The sequence below is a fragment of the Ipomoea triloba genome, chromosome 14, assembly GCF_003576645.1.
Source record: "Ipomoea triloba cultivar NCNSP0323 chromosome 14, ASM357664v1".
NCBI lineage: Eukaryota > Viridiplantae > Streptophyta > Magnoliopsida > Solanales > Convolvulaceae > Ipomoea > Ipomoea triloba.
Genome location: NC_044929.1, coordinates 19426705 through 19449715, shown reverse-complemented (window position 1 = coordinate 19449715; position 23011 = coordinate 19426705). Strand labels below are relative to the sequence as shown.

At 33.4% G+C, this 23011-nt stretch overlaps 1 protein-coding gene across 4 annotated transcripts; it reads left to right on the top strand.

Annotated features, from left to right (window-relative positions):
• Window positions 1-10366: 10366 nt before the first annotated feature.
• On the top strand, window positions 10367-20014 carry LOC116005085. Of its 4 annotated transcripts, none has more exons than XM_031245321.1 (8): window positions 10367-10511; window positions 13586-13778; window positions 14867-14969; window positions 15903-15980; window positions 16769-16879; window positions 17458-17696; window positions 18164-18241; window positions 19795-20014. In XM_031245321.1, the coding sequence occupies exons 1-6, from the start codon at window positions 10448-10450 to the stop codon at window positions 17527-17529; spliced, it is 621 nt and encodes a 206-aa protein (XP_031101181.1). In that variant the 5' UTR covers window positions 10367-10447; the 3' UTR covers window positions 17530-17696; window positions 18164-18241; window positions 19795-20014. The 4 variants fall into 4 exon arrangements, with proteins under 4 accessions (XP_031101181.1, XP_031101182.1, XP_031101183.1 ...); XM_031245322.1 differs by having other exon boundaries at window positions 18131-18241; XM_031245323.1 differs by having other exon boundaries at window positions 16802-16879; window positions 17458-18241.
• Window positions 20015-23011: the final 2997 nt, after the last annotated feature.

The following is a 23011-nucleotide window of genomic DNA, read 5'->3' as shown; positions in this document are numbered from 1 at the left end:
CATAATGGTGCGCAAAAGGGCATACATTTTGCTGAGTGTTAATTATGTTTGGGGTTACTAGGTTTGACTAATTAATAGTATCAGCCACAAGATTTGAGTAGTTAATAGTATTAACTACAAGGTTTGACTAGTTAATAGTCTTTTCTAGTTGTAGAAAAATGTTCAGTGAATTGGTTCATAGCTCCTCACCTAACTTATTTTTTAAAAAGCTGATAGAAAAACGTTGTTGTGATCAATTTTTTTTTTGAATTCTAGAAGCAATACACTATTATAAAAAGTTAATAAATCAAGAAAAAATGGCACTTTTTCCCTCTAAGTTATGTGCATATAGCACTTTTCCCCCTAAGTTATTAAAGTGGCAGTTTTTCCCCCTCAGTTATTTTAAAAGTGGTAGTTTTTTCCCCTGAAATGTTAAATTGACATTTTTGTCCTTAAAAATAACTATTTCATTTATTTTTATTCTCCAAGCAATTATATTACTAATATGTATGGAAGATTACGGTTAGATACGAACCTAATCGAACACCGTAACAATTGAACTTAAAAAGTATGGACGGTTACGATTCAGAATCGAAAAAATAAAATAAAATAATTGTTAAATTTAGACTATTTTTAAATAAGAAATAAAATTATAAAAATAAATAAATAAGTTTTAATTGGCGGTTCAAAATCGAAATTGGAACAGAACCGTACTGATTTATCAAATAAGTGTATGATCATTTTCACTATATATGACTGTGGTTCAGTTCCGATTCAACAATTATTTAATTTTATTTTTTCGGTTCTGAATCGTAACCCGAACCGTCCATACTATTTCAGTATGATTGCTACCGTGTTTGGTTAGGTTCGAACCGAATCGTGATCATCCATACATATAAGTAATAATTTGTTAGAGAATAAAAATAATGAAATAATTATTTTTAAGGGTAAAAATGTCAATTTAATATTTTAGGGGGAAAAACTGACACTTTAATAACATAAGGGGAAAAAGTGCTATATGCACATAACATAGGAGGAAAAAGTGTCATTTTCCCATAAATCAAATAATAAACTATTATAAAAAGTTAATAAATCAAATAATTATATATTGATTGTTTAATCAAATTAAACAATTAATAGTGGTTAAAAAAGTTAATAAATCAAATAATTATATATTGATTGTTTAATTTATATATTGATTGTTTAATCAAATTAAACAATTAATGGTGGTCAAATAAGATTAATTTTTATTGATGTGTAATAGCTTGAATTCTGTTGATGTGTAATAAATTACATTAAATATATAATCTTAATAATCTCATGTGTGACATCGTGACCAGAATAGTAATTATTATTTTTACGTGGTTCGTAAAATATATTGACAATAGAATATCAGAAAGAGATATATTTTAATGTTTGGTTTGGCTTTACAATAAAGAATAGAATTTCACACTTACAATAGATTTTTTTTTTTGAGTACTATTGACTCTATTAGAATGTAGTATCTATTCATAATTACTTTCTCAACTAATTAAGCACAAAGAGTTAATTCCACACAATAGATTATTCTCTTTAATTTGCAATAGAAATACTCATTTTTAAAGCCTATTTAATTGGTATTAATTAGTTAATTAATTTGTATTCTTAGTAATTTCTTACCCACTTTTATTTGCGAATACAAATTTCAAACATGTTGAAGTATGCATTTCTTAATATTTTTTAAATGTATATATATTTCGTAAGAAATATGATCTCCTTGCGAATACAAATCGCAAACATGCCGAAGTATGCATTTTTTTAGTACAAAAAATGTGATCTAATAAACACTGTTCATAGCTACTTTCTCAAGTAAACTACTGAAGGTCAAAGAGTCCACACTCCCTTCCATGTGGAGTGTAAACTGAGTGCCACTAGATCACAAGAAAGTAAACTACTGAAGGTCAAAGAGTTCACTGAGACTCGAACCCACTCGCTTCCATGTGAGAGTATAAATTGAGTGTCACCAGATCACAAGGTCTTTGGCAAAACGAGATTTATGTTGAATTCTTATAAATAAATTACATTTTAAATTAAATGCTGTGTTTTTTTAATACAAGTTCACTCAAACTAAAGCATTGACTCAACTGCTTTAAGAACAAATTTTCTCCATTATAATCCAAAATTTAAAATAATTTTATTTTGTGTACAAATCTCAACAAATGTTTTCATTTTAGTCAAAGACCCTAAAGACCAACAATCCAAACAAATGTGAAGAAATCTTATCACTTGGAAAAAAGCTATGAATTTAGCCTCGACTCTTGAGCCTCAAGCTTGACAGCCACCAAAATTGAAAATAATCCTTATTTTAGACTATTCAAATCAAACATGATCTATGAACGACAAATCCGGCCTAGTATTATATATACTCAGAAATATTATGATAATTCCACGTTATAAATACAATAATAATTTGTTTTATTATTTACTTAAAATATTACTCCATATTTTTTTTTCTATTTATAATAGTCAATATTTTTATTATTCAACATTATTGCAAGTATCTTGATTATAAATACTCCTTCTGTCCCATCCTACTTAATATTCATTGGTCAAACCAACTCTTTTTTCTTTGTTTATTTTTTATTATTATTTTTTAATTGTTTTAAATTTGATTTTTTGTGTGTTTAATAATACTTTTAGTTTAGTTTCTAAATATATAAATTTTGTATATTAATACTAAATTTAATATTATAAAAAAATGAATTAAAAATAACTTCAATCAAGCCTCGTTAACTGAACCAGACACATGGAATGGAGGGAGTATTTATTATGTCAGGACATTGTTCTCTCTCGTAATTGGCTTGTATTTGAATCTTGTAAATCCTCAATAGTTGTTAAATATTTGTCATCTAGCTACATTGTCTATTTCATATATAAACAAACTCAAAAAAAAAAAAAAAAAAAAAAAAAAAAAAAAAAAAAAAAAAAAAAAATTTTCTCCATTATAATCCAAAATTTAAAATAATTTTATTTTGTGTACAAATCTCAACAAATGTTTTCATTTTAGTCAAAGACCCTAAAGACCAACAATCCAAACAAATGTGAAGAAATCTTATCACTTGGAAAAAGCTATGAATTTAGCCTCGACTCTTGAGCCTCAAGCTTGACAGCCACCAAAATTGAAAATAATCCTTATTTTAGACTATTCAAATCAAACATGATCTATGAACGACAAATCCGGCTAGTATTATATATACTCAGAAATATTATGATAATTCCACGTTATAAATACAATAATAATTTGTTTTATTATTTACTTAAAATATTACTCCATATTTTTTTTCTATTATAATAGTCAATATTTTTATTATTCAACATTATTGCAAGTATCTTGATTATAAATACTCCTTCTGTCCCATCCTACTTAATATTCATTGGTCAAACCAACTCTTTTTCTTTGTTTATTTTTTATTATTATTTTTTAATTGTTTTAAATTTGATTTTTGTGTGTTTAATAATACTTTTAGTTTAGTTTCTAAATATATAAATTTTGTATATTAATACTAAATTCTCCAAGCAATTATATTACTAATATGTATGGAAGATTACGGTTAGATACGAACCTAATCGAACACCGTAACAATTGAACTTAAAAAGTATGGACGGTTACGATTCAGAATCGAAAAAATAAAATAAATAATTGTTAAATTTAGACTATTTTAAATAAGAAATAAAATTATAAAAATAAATAAATAAGTTTTAATTGGCGGTTCAAAATCGAAATTGGAACAGAACCGTACTGATTTATCAAATAAGTGTATGATCATTTTCACTATATATGACTGTGGTTCAGTTCCGATTCAACAATTATTTAATTTTATTTTTTCGGTTCTGAATCGTAACCCGAACCGTCCATACTATTTCAGTATGATTGCTACCGTGTTTGGTTAGGTTCGAACCGAATCGTGATCATCCATACATATAAGTAATAATTTGTTAGAGAATAAAAATAATGAAATAATTATTTTTAAGGGTAAAAATGTCAATTTAATATTTTAGGGGGAAAAACTGACACTTTAATAACATAAGGGGAAAAAGTGCTATATGCACATAACATAGGAGGAAAAAGTGTCATTTTCCCATAAATCAAATAATAAACTATTATAAAAAGTTAATAAATCAAATAATTATATATTGATTGTTTAATCAAATTAAACAATTAATAGTGGTTAAAAAAGTTAATAAATCAAATAATTATATATTGATTGTTTAATTATATATTGATTGTTTAATCAAATTAAACAATTAATGGTGGTCAAATAAGATTAATTTTATTGATGTGTAATAGCTTGAATTCTGTTGATGTGTAATAAATTACATTAAATATATAATCTTAATAATCTCATGTGTGACATCGTGACCAGAATAGTAATTATTATTTTTACGTGGTTCGTAAAATATATTGACAATAGAATATCAGAAAGAGATATATTTTAATGTTTGGTTTGGCTTTACAATAAAGAATAGAATTTCACACTTACAATAGATTTTTTTTTTTGAGTACTATTGACTCTATTAGAATGTAGTATCTATTCATAATTACTTTCTCAACTAATTAAGCACAAAGAGTTAATTCCACACAATAGATTATTCTCTTTAATTTGCAATAGAAATACTCATTTTTAAAGCCTATTTAATTGGTATTAATTAGTTAATTAATTTGTATTCTTAGTAATTTCTTACCCACTTTTATTTGCGAATACAAATTTCAAACATGTTGAAGTATGCATTTCTTAATATTTTTTAAATGTATATATATTTCGTAAGAAATATGATCTCCTTGCGAATACAAATCGCAAACATGCCGAAGTATGCATTTTTTTAGTACAAAAAATGTGATCTAATAAACACTGTTCATAGCTACTTTCTCAAGTAAACTACTGAAGGTCAAAGAGTCCACACTCCCTTCCATGTGGAGTGTAAACTGAGTGCCACTAGATCACAAGAAAGTAAACTACTGAAGGTCAAAGAGTTCACTGAGACTCGAACCCACTCGCTTCCATGTGAGAGTATAAATTGAGTGTCACCAGATCACAAGGTCTTTGGCAAAACGAGATTTATGTTGAATTCTTATAAATAAATTACATTTTAAATTAAATGCTGTGTTTTTTTAATACAAGTTCACTCAAACTAAAGCATTGACTCAACTGCTTTAAGAACAAATTTTCTCCATTATAATCCAAAATTTAAAATAATTTTATTTTGTGTACAAATCTCAACAAATGTTTTCATTTTAGTCAAAGACCCTAAAGACCAACAATCCAAACAAATGTGAAGAAATCTTATCACTTGGAAAAAGCTATGAATTTAGCCTCGACTCTTGAGCCTCAAGCTTGACAGCCACCAAAATTGAAAATAATCCTTATTTTAGACTATTCAAATCAAACATGATCTATGAACGACAAATCCGGCTAGTATTATATATACTCAGAAATATTATGATAATTCCACGTTATAAATACAATAATAATTTGTTTTATTATTTACTTAAAATATTACTCCATATTTTTTTTCTATTATAATAGTCAATATTTTTATTATTCAACATTATTGCAAGTATCTTGATTATAAATACTCCTTCTGTCCCATCCTACTTAATATTCATTGGTCAAACCAACTCTTTTTCTTTGTTTATTTTTTATTATTATTTTTTAATTGTTTTAAATTTGATTTTTTGTGTTTTAATAATACTTTTAGTTTAGTTTCTAAATATATAAATTTTGTATATTAATACTAAATTTAATATTATAAAAAAATGAATTAAAAATAACTTCAATCAAGCCTCGTTAACTGAACCAGACACATGGAATGGAGGAGTATTTATTATGTCAGGACATTGTTCTCTCTCGTAATTGGCTTGTATTTGAATCTTGTAAATCCTCAATAGTTGTTAAATATTTGTCATCTAGCTACATTGTCTATTTCATATATAAACAAACTCAAAAAAAAAAAAAAAAAAAAAAAAAAAACACACACACACACACACTTTTTGAGAGCCCAATAAACGTGTGAAAGGCATGTCCAGTGGTGTTGCGTGCCTGAACTCTTTCGATGTGCTTTACTTATTTATTTGTAGTTGCCAACAAGATCCAGATATTGCCCATCTAAGATTGTGTTCATCCATGAAACGAATGAAATTGTAATCATACGTGGCATTGTCATTTTTTTTTATCCACTTGAGCTTGCAAGACTTTCAAATATACTTTTACCTATTAAAGCATCCACAATAGTGGATTTTGGAATGTTTTTGCAAGTTTTAAAGCATACGTGGAGGAGAGAGAAATAGGAGAGAGTGTGTCTAAGGTCTTTGCAGGAGATGCTTGGTTTTTGTAGAAATAGTGGGCCCACAAAAAAAAACAAAGAAGTTCCCTAGTGCACATGCACTCCACGCGTCCGTTGGACGCGTTATTTCCTTTGTTTTTTTCTTTCTTTCCCTTGTCTCTCATATGTTCTCTTTCATAGTCACCACTAAAAAAAATCCTCAAAAACTATGCCTAACGAGAATGCTCTTAATAATTAGAACCAATGCCAAGCAAGTGTTAGGTGAGTGGGCCCAAATTTTAAAATGGTATTATTATTGTTGTTGTTGTTATTATTATTATTATAGATGGAAAGAGTATGGTATCAATTAGCATTGTACTTCTTGTATCTAGTGCAGGTTTAAAATTTTAGAACATATTGAGTTTGTACCAGGTATTGTGGGGGACATTTGGCACAAATTCAGTACATTTACCATTCATTTTGGGATATAGTACCACGTACAAAAAGTTTCCATGATAATCAACAATAAATTTTCTATTATTATTATATCGTTATTTGAAAGTGAGTTAAAATTGTATGGACGTAAAGAAAACAATTTTAATATTATAAAAAAATGAATTAAAAATAACTTCAATCAAGCCTCGTTAACTGAACCAGACACATGGAATGGAGGGAGTATTTATTATGTCAGGACATTGTTCTCTCTCGTAATTGGCTTGTATTTGAATCTTGTAAATCCTCAATAGTTGTTAAATATTTGTCATCTAGCTACATTGTCTATTTCATATATAAACAAACTCAAAAAAAAAAAAAAAAAAAAAAAAAAAAAAAACACACACACACACACACACTTTTTGAGAGCCCAATAAACGTGTGAAAGGCATGTCCAGTGGTGTTGCGTGCCTGAACTCTTTCGATGTGCTTTACTTATTTATTTGTAGTTGCCAACAAGATCCAGATATTGCCCATCTAAGATTGTGTTCATCCATGAAACGAATGAAATTGTAATCATACGTGGCATTGTCATTTTTTTTTTATCCACTTGAGCTTGCAAGACTTTCAAATATACTTTTACCTATTAAAGCATCCACAATAGTGGATTTTGGAATGTTTTTGCAAGTTTTAAAGCATACGTGGAGGAGAGAGAAATAGGAGAGAGTGTGTCTAAGGTCTTTGCAGGAGATGCTTGGTTTTTGTAGAAATAGTGGGCCCCACAAAAAAAAAACAAAGAAGTTCCCTAGTGCACATGCACTCCACGCGTCCGTTGGACGCGTTATTTCCTTTGTTTTTTTCTTTCTTTCCCTTGTCTCTCATATGTTCTCTTTCATAGTCACCACTAAAAAAAATCCTCAAAAACTATGCCTAACGAGAATGCTCTTAATAATTAGAACCAATGCCAAGCAAAGTGTTAGGTGAGTGGGCCCAAATTTTAAAATGGTATTATTATTGTTGTTGTTGTTATTATTATTATTATAGATGGAAAGAGTATGGTATCAATTAGCATTGTACTTCTTGTATCTAGTGCAAGGTTTAAAATTTTTAGAACATATTGAGTTTGTACCAGGTATTGTGGGGGACATTTGGCACAAATTCAGTACATTTACCATTCATTTTGGGATATAGTACCACGTACAAAAAGTTTCCATGATAATCAACAATAAATTTTCTATTATTATTATATCGTTATTTGAAAGTGAGTTAAAATTGTATGGACGTAAAGAAAACAATAATAATATGATGATCAACTTTTTTGTTTTAAGTGAATTGAAAGTACTGTAGGCATGTGAATACGCTAGAAGAGAAATAAGGAGACTTGGTTAAGCAATATCCCGGATGGGATGCTCTAAGAGCAAACTCATTGGTGAGTTTTTAATTTGATCAAGTTCTTTCCTAGGCAGAGGAGCGGGGATGGGATGAGGGGAGGGGGTGGGGGTGGGGGAGGGGCTTACTACTAAACTTATTGGTTTTCTAGAAAAGGTGTGTGTGTGTGAGAACTTTCGGTAACTACTTGAGTTCGTGTTCGATAAACGTTTGTTTATTAAGGTAAACGAACATAAATAAACAAATTTTAGAGCTCGGTTCATAAACGAACAAAGTCTGAACAGTTGTAGACTCAATTGCTAAGAGCTCGTGAACAAGCTTGTTTGTGTTCGGTTAAAAATGTTCACGAGCAATCTTGTTTAATATTCGTTTAATAATGTTTACGAACATGTTCAAGAACAGTTTTATATATATATATATATATATATATATATATATATATATATATATATATATATATATATAGTTGTTTTGTTGTTTGTTTGATTATTGTTTGTAAACATAGATTATTCTTTGTTCACGAACGAATTGTGATCATGAGCATGAACATGTGTTTGGTTATTAAGAAGGTGAACGAACATGTTCGCGAACGTGTTCGTAATATTAACGAACATGTTCGTGAACGTGTTTGTTAACGTTAATGAACACGTTCGTGAACGTGTTCGCGAATGTTAATAAACACTAATGAACGCTTAACAAACTAACACAAACACTCCAAAAATCTTAACAAACGAACACAAAAAAAATCTGTTCATTTATGTTCGGTTCGTTAACAACCAACCTATATTAACATGTGAACCTGAGAATCAATCTTAGCCATTTATCTAGCTAGAGTAGTGGATGTTGTGGGCTCTGGCTAAGAAGGAAGAATGGTTGGGTGATGGAAGTAAAGGTCGGAGTGTGGTGGTGCAAAGTCTCGCCACTCCAAGGATGGAGATAAGAGTTAGACGCCATTAGAATTTAGGATTTATAAACTTATTTGGACTTTACAAATTGAATAACATAAATACGGACCAAATAATCTCAAACTTTTATTTGCATGAAAAAAATACTCCAAGTGTTGATTTATAAGGTATAAATCCCCACTCAATTTTATTCTTCAAATTCTGCCTTGAATCAGATGGACCACCTTCAACTCAACTCCATCTTCATATTTTTGATTAGCTTGACTTACTCCTTTAATAAGGACACTCATAGCTTCATGAAATATCTGCGCCTTTGCTCTCGTCATTGGACCCTCCAAGATCAAAGGACTATTTTTTTTGTCATCCTCATAGTTGTCCTCAAAGGAGTTATATGCTACTGACTCTAATACCAAATGATGTGAACCTGGTTGGCCCGATCTTCTCTTCACACTCTAATTTAAAAAGGATTTTTTTAGAATGATTATTAGGCTTGGTGTGATCAATTTGTAGGTTTAATTTAGGTTGGGTAAAGGGCTGTTTTTGGATTTTGATGTATAGCGGTTTGCCATGTCCGGTTGTAGAACGATAAAAACCGGGGATGACACCACAAGGATGGTAATTTCCTTGATAAGTCAGGTTTGCCATGATCCACTCATCACGGCCGAACTCATTTCGAGTTCCAGAAAACACTCAGTTTTCTATCTCAAAAATTCTCTAAATGTATATATGATTTAGCATGTAATGGCCTTAAATAGCCATTAACAAACTGATTACAACCACATGAACGAGATAATTATTAAACATAGGATAAACTAATTCTAACCAACAAACTAAGATAAATATGAAAATTAATATAATTCTAACAAACTAAATATAAAATAATTCTAACATTCCTAATTAATTAATAAAACTAATTATTCTAAAATATTCCAATAGTCAATTATTGATTCCCGTGCCCACAACAGTGGACAAGTGCAATGCAAACACAATGCACACACATTGTGCACAACGCCGTAGTTTGACTTTTTCTGTGCACCATGTTTTGGGCCGTTGGATGATGCAACATCAAGAGGTGCACATGTTCTCAGGTTCACACAATAAGGTAGGTTCAAATTTGAACATAAACAAATATATATATATATATATATATAGGGTAGACTTCGTATGAGACAACCCTTATAGGTGAGAACTAAGACATAATATTAACCATAGGATCCAAAAAATGAAGGGTTAAGATTGCGTTAAATAATTTAGATTGTTTAACGTAAAAAGGGTAAGTCTGAAGGAAAAAAAGGCTACCTAAGGGTAAAGTAGTAAAAATGTGTGCAATGTAAGTGAGAAAACTTAGGAAACAAAGTCTGTCACTATTCCAATACCGACGATTCCGTACCCACGCTCCCCACCTGTACACGGCATCTTGCTACGGAGAACGGCGATGACGCATGGCTAGTTCGCGACGCCGGGAAAAGCGACAACAATGTGCAAAGTCGCGACCAGAAAGCAGAGGTATGTTAAGATTTTCATTATTTTTGTGTCCAGTAGCAATTGCGAAGGGAAAATCGGATAGAGGGATAGGGTTCTGGCGGTCAGAAATCGCACACCGGTTCCGAACTCGGCATGGTTGCGAGGGTTTCACACTGTTTCGCGGCTGGGTGTGCATTAGGGGGATGAAACTAGGGTTTGCTATCCTAAAATACCGCCTTTAGAGTTTTTCCCCAAATCCGGTATGCGATCCTAAAGTACCGCTTAAACATCTCCCTAAATTTGTAAACTACAAACATTTGCTTTATTTAACGGCGGTGATTGGAGGTTACTGGTGAGGCACGGGGTAGTAGGAAAAAACAGCAGATTGTAGGACGGAGAGGCAGAGCATGCATCTGAGGTGGAAAAGGTATGAACACTTTTGTTTGTTTGTTTGTTTTTTTTTTTTTGTTAAATGAAGGTGAAATTACGACTTCCCCTAATGTGCACGAGGGTCTAGACTGATATGGTCATACACCCCTCAATCCAGTGAGGTGCACGCTGTACTACTGTGAAGTGCACATAGATAAATGCACACATGCACACATAACAGCAAACAAGATTAAAGAAACGAGAATGCACGTATTAAAAAGGAAAAAAAATGGCAGCGTTGTGGTATGGTTCATGTATATTACGAGGTATGAAGCCTTGAAATACTTTGAAATATTATAATAACTTTTTAAAATGGTCAATCACCTAAATGCCTAGTAGTTACCTCGTTTGTTTATTATAATAGGTTCTTTGTTATATATATATATATAACTATGTTCACATGTGAAATTGAGATTCCTTGTGAGATCACTTTATTTGTATGAAATTGTGAGATCAAATCTTAACCATTCTTTATTTTAGTTTAGGGTCCGGATTTATTTTCATTTTCAATTTTTTTTTGAGAGTAAGTCATTTTCATTTGTTTTAGGCACTGTTTTTTAATATGTAAAGGTTTTTTTAGTAATTTGGCAGCTTTTTGCATCATTATTATTTTTGAAATAATCAAGATTTTCTCTGTAGCTTTGTGCATCATTATTAATTTGGTAGATTTGCTGAGGTTTTTTGCCTTAATTTAGTAAACTTCTTCACTCCATGCAATACACAACGACGACTCTCTCTCTACCTTCCGTGTGTGCAGGGGAGTCTATGGTTTCGTAGCAGGCTCCTCGCTCCGACGGTCAAAGAGGTTGAAGCCGTCGTCTTCCGATGGTTCAAAGTATTCATTTTTTTTTTTTTAGTTTTTGGTTCCAGTTTCTTGCTTGCGCGTTCATTAGGGTTTGGGTTATGGGTCGTTTGGTTGGGAGGGGTGGTTTTGTATGTTTTTCCTGCTACGAGGTAGGGGTGTTCATGGGTGTTTTTTTGAGTTTGTCATTTTTTTTTGTCGTTTGTTTTCTAATATATATATATATATATATATATATATATATATATATATAGTCATAATAAATGAAAAATTATCTTAATATAAACAGTAAAAGTTTAATTAAGATGATATTAAATAACCATTTGTCTACATTAAGATAATTTTTCATTTATTATGACTATATATATATATATATATATATATATATATATATATATATATATATATATAATAAAAAAAAAAAAAAAAAAAAAGAAAGAGAGAGAGAGAGAAAGAAAAAGACCTCTTGTTGAAATTACATTAACTTAATAGTTCCTTGTCACCTTTTTTTTTTTTTTTAATAAAATTCATTTGTATTTTATATTTAAAAATTCCAATATAATTTATAGAAGGTGAAATCACGCTCTTGGTTTCTCAATTATTAGAATGTAGTCCCTGATTTTCAATTTGAACAAATTCGATTCTTCAATCTTTCTAACTTTATCCAATTTCGTCATTTTGTGATATTTCTCATTAACAACCGTTTAAGGCATGTGTATTTTGAAAATTTTACACACCACTTAATATTTTTCCCAATTCCTTCACTCATGTGCCAATGCTTAGCCTCGCCTTTGCCTGCACTTCACCATTAATTTTACCTTGTTTGGTCAACATGTAATTTTGGCTTTCATTTCATTATTTCTATCTATAAATACCATATATAAGTGAGCTCACAAACAATCAGAATCCCCTAATGTCCAAATCATATGAAGTAGTAAAAGCAATAGGTAAGAATTTCATAACCAATCGCAATGTTTAGCCTCGCCTCCATCGCATTGCTCAGCCTCGCTTCCATTGTGTGGCATCGCGTCACCACTGGGAGGACCGAGTGCACCGACGACAATCTATGATGATAAATTGTTGAGCAACTTGAACAAGGGTTCCCGTTTACAATTGCGGCATTGAATTATGAATTGAAGGTAGGTCTTTTCTCGCATTCCACTTCGACAACCACTGCAAGAACCAAACTAGCTTGTTCTCGATCAGCACCTAACCTATCGCAAAAATCTTCTTGCAATCTTTTTTCCGGTGAGAATCGAATCAAGTTATGGGAAATCCCTATGAAAATTTGCTCTAATCATTCCAAAGGTGGTATCTCATTTACAAATTTCCTAGTTAAGGTAATTTTCTCCTCATTTTCTGTTAAATTTCTCCTCTATGCTTTCGTAATCTTCACAACCGGCTAGGGCTGTCAAAATGGGCTGGCCCGTAGGGTTCATCCAGACGGGAGGTGCCGACCCGACCCGACCCGTGTTTTTTTTTTTTTTTTTTTTTTTTTTTTGGGTTACATGAGTTGGGAAAATCCAACCCAACCTGTGTTAGATGGGTAAACGAGCTTTACGAGCCAGTTCGTTTATTATTTTTTATAAAAAAATTATATTGTTAAAATTTTTAAATTTTTGTATAGGTTAGGAACCAAACTCCCAACTTTTAAGTTAACAACTAACCGTTGAGATTTTTTTTCAGTATAGGTGGGGGACAGTTTGGTGTGTACATGCATACGTACATCGCACGTACCACGCACGCAAGACTTTTATGCACAACCTTATCTGGGGACAGTGGGGACAGCTGCCCCCACTGCCAAAAATATACAACCCCAAAATGACGTCGTTTTGGGGTTGTATTATAACTATAATTTTTTAAATTTTCTTATTTTACATTTTAGATCGTAGAGCTGCTCGTCGCTTCTATAAATTCTCTAGCTCTCTCGCTTGTTGCGTCCTCACTCACTACTTCTCTCGACTCTCATCCCTGCCTACCTCTACTATGGAGTATCGGAGTCCGGCTCGCTGCCTTACCAGTCAGAAGGATAGCAGGAATGCCGGCAACACCGCTCAGCGCTTCTTATCTCCTCTGAGGTTCGCATTTTGCCATAATTTCTCTAATTTAACTTTTGCCCTAAATCCTAATTTCCCTAATTTCTCTAATTTTATTTTAATCTTCTTGTATATGTTTTGTTGAATACTTGAATTTGTTTATGAATTATGATTTATGAATGTGAGTTGTGAGTTTGTGATTCCTGTGAGCAGTGAGCCAGTGAGTAGTTTGCTAATTGCCAGTTTAGTATCAGGTATGGCCGTAGGGCATATTGGAAAAAATGCAGAATTAATTTGTCCTTATTGTTAGAGTTATTGGTAAATGGTATTGATTTTAGACTTTTATATTAGCTTGTGATTTTGTGAATTTAGCTTTTAAATTATCCAATTTGTGATGTTGTGAATCAGTGAATGTGAATGTCAGAATTCAGAATGTGAATTTGTTTAGTTTATGATATGATATTATTTTATTCGTTCAGTTATGGAAAATTTTCTCAAAAGAAATTCAACTTTTGGAGATTCATCTAGTCTCACGAAGTGGCTGTATTGAAGTTAATATAGATGAATTTGAAGTTAAACATTTTTGAAGTTAGTGGTCGTAGGGCTGTCAAAACGGGTTGGCCCGTCCGGGTTCATCCAAAAACAGGATGGGCGGACCTGACATGTATTGGACGAGTTAACGGGTTATACGAGCCAGTTCCTTTAATTTATTTTTTTTTAAAATTTATATTGTTAAAATTTGTAAATTTTTGTATAGGTTAGGAATTAAACTCTCATCATATAAGTTAAAACTAGTTGTTGAGATTTTTTTTTCACGAAAGGTGGGAGACAATTTGGTGTGTACATGCATACATACACCGCACGTACCATGCACGCTAGACATACATTTATTTTTTTAATGAGATTATGAGATTAAATCATGATCATCTATTGTCTTTTTGTAATGGTACAGATTTGATGGGATTTTAATATTATTGTGGGTAATTATGGTATGCGAAAGGGTTGCATAGTCTTCTGCTATTTAATGTATTTATTACCATTTTAATTTAGGTGTTAATTTTATTTGTTTCCTTTATTTGTTTGGTGTACAATCTTCCCGGCCGTAGTCTTATTTTTATTTTTCTTCCCAGCCGCTGTCGTATACCTCCGCGCATGCCGAGAGATACTCCATGGCTGGTTTTACATCATGGCAATCGAAGCGCCTTAGGCGGAGTTCGTCTGGCGTTGGTCCAGGTATTTTTTATTTTCGTGGGTTTGTGGGTGTTCTGGTTTTGTGTATGGGCGAGGGGTTGCGGCGGTGATTGGTGGTTTGTGTACCGGCGGAGAGCGGTGAGTGGGTGTATGGCGGCGGGTTGAGCTGTGCCGCAGGTCTGGGCACTTTTTTTTTTTTTCTTGGGTGTCGATTTTGGGTGTTTATTTAGTAGGGTTCTATCGTTTTGTATTTGGGCGGGAGTAAACAGTGGTGATTGGTGGTATGTGTACCGCCGGTGATTGGTGATGGGGTGTATAGCGACGGATTGAGCTGTGCGGCGGGTCAGGGCAGTTTTTTTTTTTTTTTTTTTTTTTTGTTACGATTTTGGGTGTTTGTTCAGTAGGGTTCAATTAAATTCCAATATAATTTCTAGAAGGTGAAATCACACTCTTGGTCTCTCAATTATTAGAATGTGGTCCCTGATTTTCAATTTGATCAAATTCGATTCTTCTGTCTTTCGAACTTTAGCCAATTTTGTCATTCTGTGATATTTTCATTATTTTGTCAATAACAACCGTTTAAGGCATGTGTATTTTGAAAATTTTACACCCAACTTAATATTTTTCCAATTCCGACTCATGTTTTTTTTTGTTACACGAGTTGGGAAAATCCCGACTTCAAAGTTAACAACTAACCGTTGAGATTTTTTTCACTGGAGGTGGGGGACAGTTTGGTGTGTACATGTATACATACATCGCACGCACCCCGCACGCTAGACATACATTTATTTTCTGAGAAAGTCTCTTCGGATAATAAATCTCTCATCTCTCATATAACCGAGATTTTCTCTGTAGCTTTGTGCATTATTATTAATTTTGTAGATTTGCCGAGATTTAATATTTTACCTTTAGTTTTCTAATGCTTCACTCCACACAATACACATCGGCTAATCTCTCTCCCTTTCGTGTGTGCAGGCGAGTCTAAGGTTCTATGGCAGGCTCCTCGCTCGGACGGTCAAAGAGGTTGAAGCCGTCTTCTTCCGATGGTTAAAGGTATTCCTTTTTTTTTTTCATTCTTTTTTAGTTTTTTGTTCCAGATTCTTGCTTGCGCGTTCATTAGAGTTTGTGTTATGGGTCGTGTGGTTGGGTGGGGTGGGAGGTGGTGGTTTTGTATGTTTTTTCGGCGGTGGGGTAGGGGTGTGCAGGATCCGAACTACCCAACCCGCCCGCCCGACCCGATCACCGAAAGAGGGAAAACCGACCCAACCCGTATCCGAACTAAGATAACCGACCCGCTCCGCGTATCACTATATATATATATATATATATATATATATATATATATATATTTGGGGTAGGGTTAGGAATTTGGTCAACCGACCAGCCCGAATATCTGAAAGTATTTAGGGTTAAGGGTTTTTAGCTCTCAATACGTCGTCGTTTGCTTTGTTATATATATATATATATATATATACGTATTAACCGTGTTCCAGCCATTATGCGCAGCTATGTGAAATATATTATGATTTATATTGTCAAAATTTTTAAGTTTTTGTATAGGTTAGGAATCAAACTCCCAACTTCAAAGTTAACAACTAGCAGTTGATATTTCTTTTTCACGGGAGGTGGGGGAGAGTTTGGTGTGTACATACACTGCACGCACCACGCACTCTAGACATACATTTAGTTTTTTGAGAAAGTAGTCTCTTCGGATAATAAATCTCTCATCTCTCATATAACCGAGATTTTCTCTGTAGCTTTGTGCATTATTATTAATTTTGCAGATTTGCCGAGATTTTTTCCTTTAGTTTTCTAATGCGTTCACTCCACACGATATACAGCGGCGACTCTCTCTCTCCCTTTCGTGTGTGCAGGCGAGTCTAAGGTTCTATGGCAGGCTACTCGCTCGGACGGTCAAAGAGGTTAAAGCCGTCGTCTTCCGATGGTTCAAGGTATTCCTTCTTTTTTTTTTCTTTTTTAGTTTTTTGTTCCAAATTCTTACTTGCGCGTTTGTTAGGGTTTGTGTTATGGGTTGTGTGGTTGGGTGGGGTGGGAGGTGATGGTTTCGTATGTTTTTTCGGCGGTGGGGTAGGGGTGTGCAGGATCCGAACTAACCAACCCGCCCGCCCGCCCCGATCACCGAAAGAGGGAAAACCGACCCAACCCTTATCCGAACTATGATAATCGACCCGCTCCGCGTATCACTATATATATATATATATATATATATATATATATATTTCGGGTAGGGTTAGGAATTTGGTCACCCGACCTGCCCGAATATCCGAAAGTATTTAGGGTTAAGGGTTTGTTGCTCTCAATACGTCGTCGTTTGCTTTGTTTATATATATATATATATATATATATATATATATATATATATATATATATATATCTATTATCCGTGTTCCAGCCATTTTGCGCAGTCGCATCACGCATTTCTCTCAATCTCTAGATCTGATTCTCACTACTTCTCTAGTTCTCTCTTCTCTGTCTGTCTGAATTGATACTCTGATTTTCTGGACTGGAGGCTTCGAGCACTCGACGACTTCGCTTTTCTGGATTCGAGCACTTGAGAGTCGAGACAACAACCCACTTGTGACCTGTTAATCTGTAATATGTTGTCTCTTTAGTCTCTCCTATTCTCTGGTGACCGGTGGACGGTGGAAGGTGGAAGGTGGAAGCCGTAGCACTTAGCGAGCTTGGTGGTTGGTGACTTTTGCGATTGCTGAAGCCCTCGTTCTCTAGGGAATATTTGGGAGAAACGAAGTAACATTCAAACCCTAATTTTATTACTTCTATCTTTGCGATTTATTTATTCTATTTTGGTATATTATGATTTATGAATATATGGTGGGAGCTGTGTGAAATATATTATGATTTATATTGTCAAAATTTTTAAGTTTTTGTATAGGTTAGGAATCGAACTCCCAACTTCAAAGTTAACAGCTAGCCGTTGATATTTTTTTTTCATTGGAGGTGGGGGAGAGTTTGGTGTGTACATGCATAAATACACCGCACACACCACGCAAGCTAGACATACATTTTGTTTTTTGAGAAAGTAGTCTCTTTGGATAATAAATCTCTCATCTCTCATATAACCGAGATTTTCTCTGTAGCTTTTGCATTATTATTAATTTTGCAGATTTGCCGAGATTTTTTACCTTTAGTTTTCTAATGCGTACACTCCACACAATACACAGCGGCGACTCTCTCTCTCCCTTTCGTGTGTGCAGGCGAGTCTAAGGTTCTATGGCAGGCTCCTCGCTCGGACGGTCAAAGAGGTTGAAGCCGTCGTCTTCCGATGGTTCAAGGTATTCCTTCTTCTTNTTTTTTTTTTTTTTTTTTTTTTTTCTGTTTTTAGTTTTTTGTTCCAGATTCTTACTTGCGCGTTTGTTAGGGTTTGTGTTATGGGTCGTGTGGTTGGGTGGGGTGGGAGGTGGTGGTTTTGTATGTTTTTCCGGCTGTGGGGTAGGGGGTGTTTGTCATTTTTCTTATGTCATTTGCTTTTTATAATATATATATATATATATATATATATAATCATAATAAATTAAAAATTATCTTAATGTATTGAGTTAATGTAGACATGTAGTTATTTAATATCATCTTAATTAAACATTTAATGTTTATATTGCTATCTATATACTATTAATTGAAATTATTAAAAATAAAAGAGTTCAATCTTCCTTAAAAAAAAAAAGAGAAAGAAAGAAAAAAAAAACTCTTGTTGAAATTACATTAAACTTAATAATTACTTATCACCTTGTTTTATAAAATTCATTTGTAATTTATGTGTTAAAAATTCCATTATAATTTATAGAAGGTGAAATCACACTCTTGGTCTCTCAATTATTAGCAGATATGGAATGTAGTCCTTGATTTTCAATTTGATCAAATTCGATTCTTCAATCTTTCTAACTTTAGCTAATTTCGCCATTCTCTAATATTTCTCATTAACAACCGTTTTAGGCACGTGAATTTTGAAAATTTTACACCCCACTTAATATTTTTCCAAATTCATTCCCTCATGTGCCAATGCTTATCCTCGACTTTGTCTGAACTTCACCATTAATTTTACCTTGTTGGGTTGTCAAAGTCGGCTGACCCGTCCGGCTTCATCCAGAAATGGGAGGGGTCAACCCGATCCGTGATTTTTTATTTTTTTTTGTTCCATGAATTGGGAAAATCCCAACCCAACATGTGTTGGACGGGTTAACGGGCTATACAGGCCAGTCCGTTTATTTTTTTAAAAAAATATATTGTTTAAATATTTAAATTTTCATATAGTTTTGGAATACAACCCCCAACTTCTGAGTTAACAAGTAGCCATTTAGATTTCTTTTTTCACGGGGGAAGGTGGGGGACAGTTTGGTGTCTACATGCATACATACACCGGACGCACCATGCACGCAAGACATTTATGTTTTTGAGAAAGTAATCTCATCGGATAACAAATCTCCCATCTCTTATATATATATATATATATATATATATATATATATATATATATATATATATATATATAACAATGTTCACATGTGAAATTGAGATTCCTTGTGAGATCAATCTATTTGTATGAGATTGTGAGATCAAATCTTAACCATTCTTTAATTTAGCTTTAGGGTCCAGATTTATTTCTTTTTTCATTTGTTTTAGGCGCTTTTTCTAGTATGTAATGGTTTTTTTTAGTAATTTGGCAGCTTTTTGCATCACTATTATTTTTGAAATAATCAAGATTTTCTTGTAGCTTTGTGCATTATTATTAATTTGGTAGATTTGCTAAGATTTTTTTCCTTTAGTTTTCTACTTCTTCACTCCACGCAATACACAACGACGACTCTCTCTCTATCTTCTATGTGTGCAGGCAAGTCTATGGTTCCGCGGCAGGCTCCTGGCTCCGACGGTTAAAGAGGTTGAAGTCGTCGTCTTCTCAACGTATTCCTTTTTTCTTTTCTTTTCTTTTCTTTTTTTTTTTTTAGTTTTTGGTTCCAGTTTCTTGCTTGCGCGTTCATTAGGGTTTGGGTTATGGGTCGTTTGGTTGGGTGGGGTGGTTTTGTATGTTTTTCCGGCTACGAGGTAGGGGTGTTTGTGGGTGTTTTATTTTTGAGTTTGTCATTTTCGTTTGTTTTTTAATATATATATATATATATATATATATAGTCATAATAAATGAAAAATTATCTTAATGTATTGAGTTAATGTAGACAAATGGTTATTTAATATCATCTTAATTAAACTTTTAATGTTTATATTGCTATTTATATACTATTAATTCAAATTATTAAAAAAAATAGTTCAATCCTCCTTGAGACAAAAAAAGAAAGAAAACGACCCCTTGTTGAAATTACATTAACTTAATAGTTCCTTGTCACCCTTTATATATATATATATATATATATATATAATTCATTTGTATTTTATATTTAAAAATTCCAATATAATTTATGGAAGGTGAAATCACACTCTTGGCTTCTTAATTATTAGAATGTAGTCCATGATTTTCAATTTGAACAAATTCGATTTTTCAATCTTTCTAACTTTAGCCAATTTCGTCATTATGTGATATTTCTCATTAACAACCGTTTAAGACATGTGTATTTTGAAAAATTACACCCCACTTAATATTTTTCCCAATTCCTTCCCTCATGTGCAAATGCTTAGCCTCGCCTTTGTTTGCACTTCACCATTAATTTTACCTTGTTGGGTCAACATGTAATTTTGACTTTCATTTCATTATTTCTATCTATAAATACCATATATAAGTGAGCTCACAAACAATCAGAATCCCCTAATGTCCAAATCATATGAAGTAGTAAAAGCAATAGGTAAGAATTTCATAACCAATCGCAATGTTTAGCCTCGCCTCCATCGCATTGCTCAGCCTCGCTTCCATTGTGTGGCATCGCGTCACCACTGGGAGGACCGAGTGCACCGACGACAATCTATGATGATAAATTGTTGTGCAAAGGGTTTCCATTTACAATTGCGGCGTTGAATTATAAATTGATGGTACGTAGGTCTTTTTTCGCATTCCACTATGAATGTTCTCGATCAGCACCTCTCGCTAAATTCTTCTTGCAATCTTTTTAAAGGCGGTATATCATTTACAAATTTCCTAGTTAAAGGTAACTTTCTCCTTCTTTTCTGTAAAATTTCTCCTCTATGCTTTCGTAATCTTCACAACCGACTAGGGCTGTCAAACTGGGCTAGCCCATCCGGGTTTATCCAAACACGGGAGGTGCTGACCCAACCCGTGTTTTTTTTTTTTTTGGTTACACGAGTTGGGAAAATCCAACCCAACCTGTGTTAGATGGGTTAACGAGCTATACGGGCCACTCCGTTTATTTTTTAAAAAATAATTTATATTGTTAAAATTTTTAAATTTTTGTATAGGTTATGAATCAAACCCCCAACTCCTAAGTGAATATGCACTGAATATGAAATTTCAATTCTCTTATAATTTTTGTTTTTTCTAACTTTCTTGTAATACTATGAAATAAATAATGTGCTCAAGAAAAGCTATAGGTGGCAGAGTTCAGAAAGAAAATGAGAATACAAAATATTATCATCATTATTATTATTTCAATTTTATTTTATTAAGTAGGTATCTGAATGATCTAGCAAAAAGTTAATTCTTGCAATCTAGAGAACGAGATGAACTAACTAAGATGGCACCCCTAAAATATCCAAGAATGGATGAATAAACCAATAACAAATACTAATTATCCAGGGAAACATATTTAATTTCATGAAAAAATAGGTGTAAAAGTATCAAAACAGAGGCTATGCCATATCAATTAACCCCAATCAACACAATTTTTGAAAAAAAAAAAAAGCAAAAAAAAACAGAGTAATAAAAATAACATTAACACGCCAATGACCTTGTGGTCTAGTGGCATCCGGTAGTGGCATTTGGTTGCTCCCCATGTTGGAGGGGGCAGGTTCGAGCCTAAGTGGAGGCGATGCTGACTCTTTGTGCTTCAGTAGGTTGAGAAAGTAGTACTCAAAGAAAAAATAACATTAACACACAAAAAATAAAATAAATTAAAATAAAACACCCAAAAACCCTGCCGCACCCTAAATAAAATAAATTAAAATCAAACAAACACCCAAAAACCCTTAACCCCCTCCCTCCGGAAAAAAAAAAAAACGAAACTGGACACTACCTACCGCCGCTGCCGCACCCTAGATCGGCCAACATACCACCGCCACGAAAATCATCCCCCGTAAACAACACACCACACCCCCACAGAACCCATATCCCCCAATCCCCCAACGGAGCCCACCCTAAAAAATGTAAACAACACACCACACCCCCACAGAACCCATATCCCCCAATCCCCCAACGGAGCCCACCCTAAAAAATGTAAACAACACACCACACCCCCACAGAACCCATATCCCCCAACGGAGCCCACCCTAAAAAATACTGCAAAAACGCAGATAAACAAGCAATAATAAACAATCGACAAACCTTGACCATCAAACAGAAGACCCAGCCATGTTACACGCCGGACCCTGACCATCTGACAGAAGACCCAGCCATGTTACACGCCGGACCCTTTAGGGAAGGACAGGACTGGAAGCCGAGGGGAAGCGAACGGGTAATAAACAATAGACCATCGACAAACCTTGACCATCTGACAGAAGACCCAGCCATGTTACACGCCGGACCCTAACCATCTGACAGAAGACCCAGCCATGTTACACGCCGGACCCTGTAGGGAAGGACAGGACTGGAAGCCGAGGGGAAGCGAACGGGGAAGAGAAGTCTGCGTGCACACATAGCGTACTAATCAGACCTCAAACCCTGTAGGGAAGGACAGGACTGGAAGCCGAGGGGAAGCGAACGGGGAAGAGAAGTCTGCGTGCACACATAGCGTACTAATCAGACCTCAAATCCGACTGTATCACCACCCAAAAGGAAATAACGCAACATATAGGGCATTCTAAATTCTAAAGATGCACACACAGCAAAATTATATAGATGCCCCCTTTCTAATTCATTCCCGCGCCCAAATCAACAAAAAAAAAAAAAAATTAATCTCCGAAACAAAAAAAAAAAAAAAAAATAAAATGAT